This window comes from Lonchura striata, chromosome 2, assembly GCF_046129695.1.
Source record: "Lonchura striata isolate bLonStr1 chromosome 2, bLonStr1.mat, whole genome shotgun sequence".
In the NCBI taxonomy this organism is placed as follows: Eukaryota; Metazoa; Chordata; class Aves; order Passeriformes; family Estrildidae; genus Lonchura; species Lonchura striata.
The window spans coordinates 70,497,921-70,503,920 of NC_134604.1; the positions used below are offsets into that span (position 1 = coordinate 70,497,921).

At 36.0% G+C, this 6,000-nt stretch overlaps 1 protein-coding gene across 1 annotated transcript in view; it reads left to right on the forward strand.

Moving 5' to 3' along the window:
* Nucleotides 1–4,695, forward strand: part of MIPEP (mitochondrial intermediate peptidase) — a 65,050-nt gene extending 60,355 nt beyond the window's left edge. The window contains exon 19 of the mRNA XM_021530635.3: nucleotides 4,451–4,695. Coding sequence (XP_021386310.2) covers nucleotides 4,451–4,545 — 95 coding nt within the window. The 3' untranslated portion in view covers nucleotides 4,546–4,695. The remainder of the gene's footprint in view (nucleotides 1–4,450) is intronic.
* The last annotated feature ends 1,305 nt before the right edge of the window (nucleotides 4,696–6,000 follow it).

A 6,000-nucleotide genomic window follows, 5' to 3' on the forward strand; every position in this document is an offset into this window, starting at 1 on the left:
TTTTTCATTATCAGTATTTCAGACTACTTGATTTCCGTCTCCTGTTGGTTTCCATCGGTTGCAAAACTCTGCTCTCATAGCAAATAACAAAACATATCTGATTAAAGACAGATTCCACTTTAAAGCTTGTTGATTTTACTCCTCTTCAGAGAAACAGTCCAGAATCTGTGCTAACTAGTGCCCTATTTCATAAAAGTTCTTTAGGTTGTTATTTCAGGTGGTTTTTATATGGGCTTGCACATGTCTGGCTTTCGGATGCACATCTGCAGCCTCACCCTTGAAGTGTTTCCATACCTCATTAGGAAGTTAGCCATGTTCATTGGCTGTTTGATAGCAGGTTACTTCACAAGCACATTTCATTTATGCAGTTTCTTTGTTATGATTTTCTTCTCAGAAGCTTTCTATTGTTTTTCCTTTGTGTTTGGATATGACCCGAGCTTTTCATCTTTTTCCAATATGATTCCATAGATGTACTGATTAGGAAAGATAAAGGATCTGACCTGTGGAGCTGCTCACAAGGTTCCTGTTTGAACTAGTCTTTAATTAGGAAACACAATATACTTTTTGTTGTTGTTGTTTGCATTTGATTCTCTTGGTATTTGTTTCCTTTAAAAAAAACCAAAATCATAGAGGTTTTTTGAAAACTTTTTAAACATTTTCTGAAATGACCCATTTTATCTTACCCCTTTGATATTCAATGAAATACAGAAATAGTCAAAATATGTATATCAGAAGCAATTAAAAATCAGTGGATGGTGTTTTGTCCAAGAGGCTTAATTTTTCCTTAGAGAAAAAATATGTTTTGAGAAGAACTTGATTCCTCTGACATTTTGTGTTGACTATATGACTCTTGCAGATTTTCTGCTTCCTAGGACTACATGGCATTAGGGATTGCAGATTTCTTTAAAGTTATATAACCCAGGTGTCCCTTCCAGGTCCAGTTGTGTCTGGTTACAGGTCTGAACAAGATTTAGGTGTGCGCCATTCCTCCCTCTCTCCCTTTGCACTCTCTGACTGGAAAGAAACCCAGATGCATAGGCAGAAAGTGAATTGCAGTGTGAAAACTACTGGGTTGGATGTTTTGGGAGCTAAGAGCATGGAACATATCCTGGAGTGCACTTCTGCTGCCTTGGTGCAGTCACATTGCATGTGGGGTTTCTGAAGAAGTCCTTGTGAGGTTGTGTTCTGGTTTTATTGATGCTGTGTTGCATTGCAGACAGTCATACTCAGCTCTGTGCCCACATAGTAACCAAACCAACTGACTGTATTTATATAAACACCCATTTGCTCCAATGCTGTTTGAAAATTTGCTTTTCCGTGCCTCAGATCATACTTCATGGAGTAATTAGAAATTGAAGAGGCTGAAAAAATCTTCATAATGATTGTACATCTCTTTGAAAGTGTAAGAAGTATGCATAAATCCTAGAAGGTGATGTGAACAGCAACATATGTTAGCTCAAACTACATGGATCCAAAATAATTAGTGTTCCAGGGGGCCAGAGGCCAAATTTTGCCACAGGCTTTGTTCTTCTCTCAATTTTCAGTGATTGTAGGTTATAGCTAACCATCTCTCAAAAGGGTGTGGTTAACCACAGTGCTGTAATGTGAAAGAAACTTCAAAGCAGTGAAGATAAGCTATGCAGTTGCCTTAGGCTTGGGAGAGACTGAGCTGAAATAGGAGTTGGGCTGAACGTATTAAAATACACTCCTAAATTTAAAAACTGCAACCATCAGACCTTGTGGACATCTTACTAAATCATTTAGACTGAAGTGCTGAGTACTTACACTATATCAAGGCTGATCTTGCTTTGATATATTTTAATGGGGTTTGAAGAGAGACATGACCACTCTTTAGCACATCAGTGTAGAGTAAGAGGTTAAAACACAGAAATACCATCATTGCCTGTTTCTTTTGGAGCTGCCTTACTCTAAAATCTGTAGTTATTTATTTAATGAGGGCATGATCATTTCACTGCAGTAGGAGTTCTTTAGCAATGACCTCAGTTACTCTTCATCCCTTCTATGCAAAATCAAAGTCTTCTGGTGTCTGCTTTTGATGTCAGTGTTGGGAAAATAGGAGTGCACTAAACTACTAATGCAAAAAACCTGAAATCTGTTTATATTGTCAAAAGCTGGAACTACTGGATCGGAGGTCAGTTGACATCACCATTGCCAGAATGATTTTGGAATCTCCTACATATTTAAAGCAAACTTGGTTGTAATAAATAAATACAATTTGTAACAAGTTTTGAGTGATATTTGAGAAGACTGTATTCAGCTGCGCTAAAATACATCCAAGTATACTGTAATTAATTCTATTTCCCTTATTCATTTTGTAAGATTGAGGGTTGGAATGTTTTTGTTATGATTTGCCATTTTTATGTAAGAGGGGAAATTAAATCTCCTTGAAGATAACTCCAGCTTCAGTTTCTTCTCTTCTGCCTATCATTATACTATTGGCTCTTGGATTTTTCCAGTGTATTGATAATAGGCAGAGTAATTGTTAGTGTGTCAAAGAATTGGCTGAACATCATCCAGACTGGCTGTTTTTTATAAAGTCAGTATTGGAAGAGGAGTTTTATATAATGGGGCTAATGGGTTATGTCTATTATGACCATCTTTATGTAACAACTGTGCAGTATTTTAGTCATCTCTCCATACCGATGATATCTGGTGAAAAATGAATGACATATGTTCTGGTGGGCTGCTATCCCTCTCACCTTCTTAAGGCACTCTCTCCTCTTCTGTGAAAACAGAAAATATCAGGTTAACTGGAATTTTTCCAAGGCTGTTAGGGAGCAAATATGTATGTTCCCCAGCCAGGAACTGGAGAGAGGGAGTCTGCAAGAGGCCATGTCTCTCTGGGGAGCTCAGATCAGTAGCTGGGTATCTGCACACATCTGTTTCTCAGCCCAGCACATAGCAAGCCATTTTTCATTGTGACCTACAAATAATTCCACCATGATTTTTCTAACATTAGAGTAGATGACAAGTTTACCAAGTACTTGGAAATACTAATTCTGTTCTCTTTCATTTTGAAAATAGCTTGATGCAAACTTATTTTAACGGCATTTTAGTCAATCTGTATATAGTGTGAGATTTGTTTTCCTTTTAGTGCTTGCTATTAATCTACTGGGCCATGGCAGTTTGTGTTGACACTTGTAACATGTGTTTAAATCAGACTGAAATGGAATTCTGTAACGTCTTAGCGAGAAAATTCATTTTGGCTGCTCACTTCAATTTACTTTGAGCTGGCCTGTTTCCTGATCGGTTTTGAATCATTGTGTCATAGTAAAAGATTATAGTATTTTAGCAGCATGCAATTATAATTTCCACCAAAAGCAAATATTGTTGAGGATGTGAAAGAATATAAATTTATGTTCAGTAGGTACACTGATCAGAAAGGGTAGAACAAGGTTATATTTACATTGGCATATGCCAGAAAGATCACTTCAAAGAAATACAAAGATTAAATTTTACATTATTTGGCAGTTGTGCTGTTGGATTTTTTTTGTTGTTTTGGTTTGGTTTGTTGTTTTTTTTTTTTTCCTGGTACAAGTTATGCAGTAAATTTTCATGTGCAGTCTTGAAAATGTTAATAACAGTGAAAAGACCAACTGAATGTGATGTTAAGTACAAAGAAACATCTGGAAATAATTTAAAGGATAAATAAATAATATAAAGGGTGGCATGCATCTCATGCCATCTAAAAATTCAGATTCTGGAGAGGAAGGGGTGTAATTTTTAGCTTCTCTGTTTATAGAATTACCTGATGAAGTACTTGGGCATGATTCTAATTCTAATTCATTATGCCAATTTTCATGTCTGTTATCATGTAGCTAAGTGCTACAGGTAACAGATGCAGTAATTTAAATTCTTAAGAAAAGGTAAGTCCTAGTACTGTAAAAAAAGAAAAGCAAAATTAGAACTGCATTATGCTAAAAATGCTTTTGTTTATGTCTTGTGCCTTGTCAAAAATTCCAGCTATAGCTGTATTTTATTTAATGCTAAATTAAAATGGTTCTAAGGTGTGTGTAATGCTTTGAGAAAATATAGTTTTTTTCTGGCTTGGTCAGAACTGAGACTTAGCAGATAAGGATTTATATACCTGCTCAATCACTAATTTGTTTCAGTCATTAAGGAATGACTGAGTCTGCGGTTACATTGCTTTAAAACAGATATGATTCCCTGCTTAAAGAAAGTCTTAATGACAAAACTCATTTAACATCCTTGAAACCTGTCAATTCTGTGACAATGCATAACAGGTATCTTGAAGAAATTAAATAATCCTTCTGCACTGTAATTTTACTTTTTTCTTGACAAAGAAATCTGATAGCTGTTTCTGTTATATAGCAACATTCAAAGTTAGTTAGCAGTAAGTGCTATCACTGACAAAGCTGTCAAGGTCATAGCATCCTGATGAAAAGTGTCTTGTCTTGCTTTTTTGTAGGTATGCTGCAGAAATCACTTTCAGTTGAAGATTTTGTGGATGCCCTTGTTTCAGACTTAGACCATGACTTTGAAACATTTATCATGGACTCATAACAGCAGAACTGAATTATTTTAGGGAAGATTGTGTATGTCTTCATAATTGTGGATAAAATATTGTTGTGACTGTCTTTGCTTTTTGGTGAACACTTTTAGAGTTTGACTGTTCATGTTGGTGGAATGGTAATAAATACTTTCATTAGATCACCTGGTTGAATTTATGACAATGACTGTTTTCCATTGCATAGGAGATTAAGCATGAATATGGGATTCAAATTCTCTAGCATGGTCTGTTAGAAAATGTTATCTTGTTGGAAGAGAGTAAATGGGAATTGCACTCATCTTTGGGGGTGACTGGAGAGGTTTGAAAGATCTTTTGGTACATGCATTGATTCACTATTAGGGTTTACCTCTTAATATTATGGTCCAGAACTGCTCACAAAGGTCTTTCTCACGTGCTTATGGATTTTCTTTAACTTTGTTTAACCATATATTTTGTAGGAGTCCTGCATTGGTGAAGAGCAAATTGTGTTTGAAACAAAGGGAAAATTAGAAAGAAAGAAACTAGGAGCTGTATTTGATATAGGGAAGAGAAAGATGAGAGAGGTAAATCTGTGGTCCTGCTGGTCTGTAATGGAAAATTTTAGGTGAGGGAGAAAGAGATATGTTGCAACACATAAAAGAGACAAAGGAGTAAAATAGATACCCTACAGATGATCTGGTCCCTGCATGTTTGTTCACAGAGAGTTTCCTTTTAATGATGAATGGACGAGTTTGGGGAGCTGTTTAAAGTACATTTTGGGTGCATTTTGGAAGGGAAACAATTCAGAACAAAATTTTTTTCCAGGATAGGCTGGAGCAGTTTGGTATGGTTGCATATTATATAGCGGATGATGAACAAAGGGAATGTTATCAATGGGTTTTTCTTCTTCCCTCTAAATAAATTATGAAATGGTATTTGAAGGTGTTTTCAGGGGAAAAAAACCCAACCACTAAACAAACAAAAAAACCTTCCAAAAAACTAAAAAAACACAAACAAAAAAAAAAAAAAACACAAAAAAAACCTGGTGATTTTTTTTCTGTAGGAGTGGCCTTGTGTAGAGGTCCTCTGTAAGTTGTTAGAAAACATATTTTAAGTGTTCTGCTCAGTGGAAATACTGTGAAAGAAGCAAGAGAGGAAGAAAACCAAAGCTAAGAGATGTGGACAAATAACAGAGAGAAGCAAGTAAAGATAAAAGAACTCAGCCAGAAAAAGTGGGTGTTCAGGAAGGGATAAATAAGCATGAGAGATGATGGGATTATTTACCTTCTTTTTAGCAGAATCTGTGCAAAAGGGTATTGTTTGATATTTTACCCTATTTTTCTTCACTGCCATGCTTTTTTGCAAGGTGGAAGTTGCCTTGTTGAGTAGCACTGTCATTCTGGTGGAGCTGGGTTTAGACAATTTTAGATGCTTTGGTTAAACCGTAGTGCATTTTCAGACTTGTACCACAGCTAGGCTTATTTCTTGTA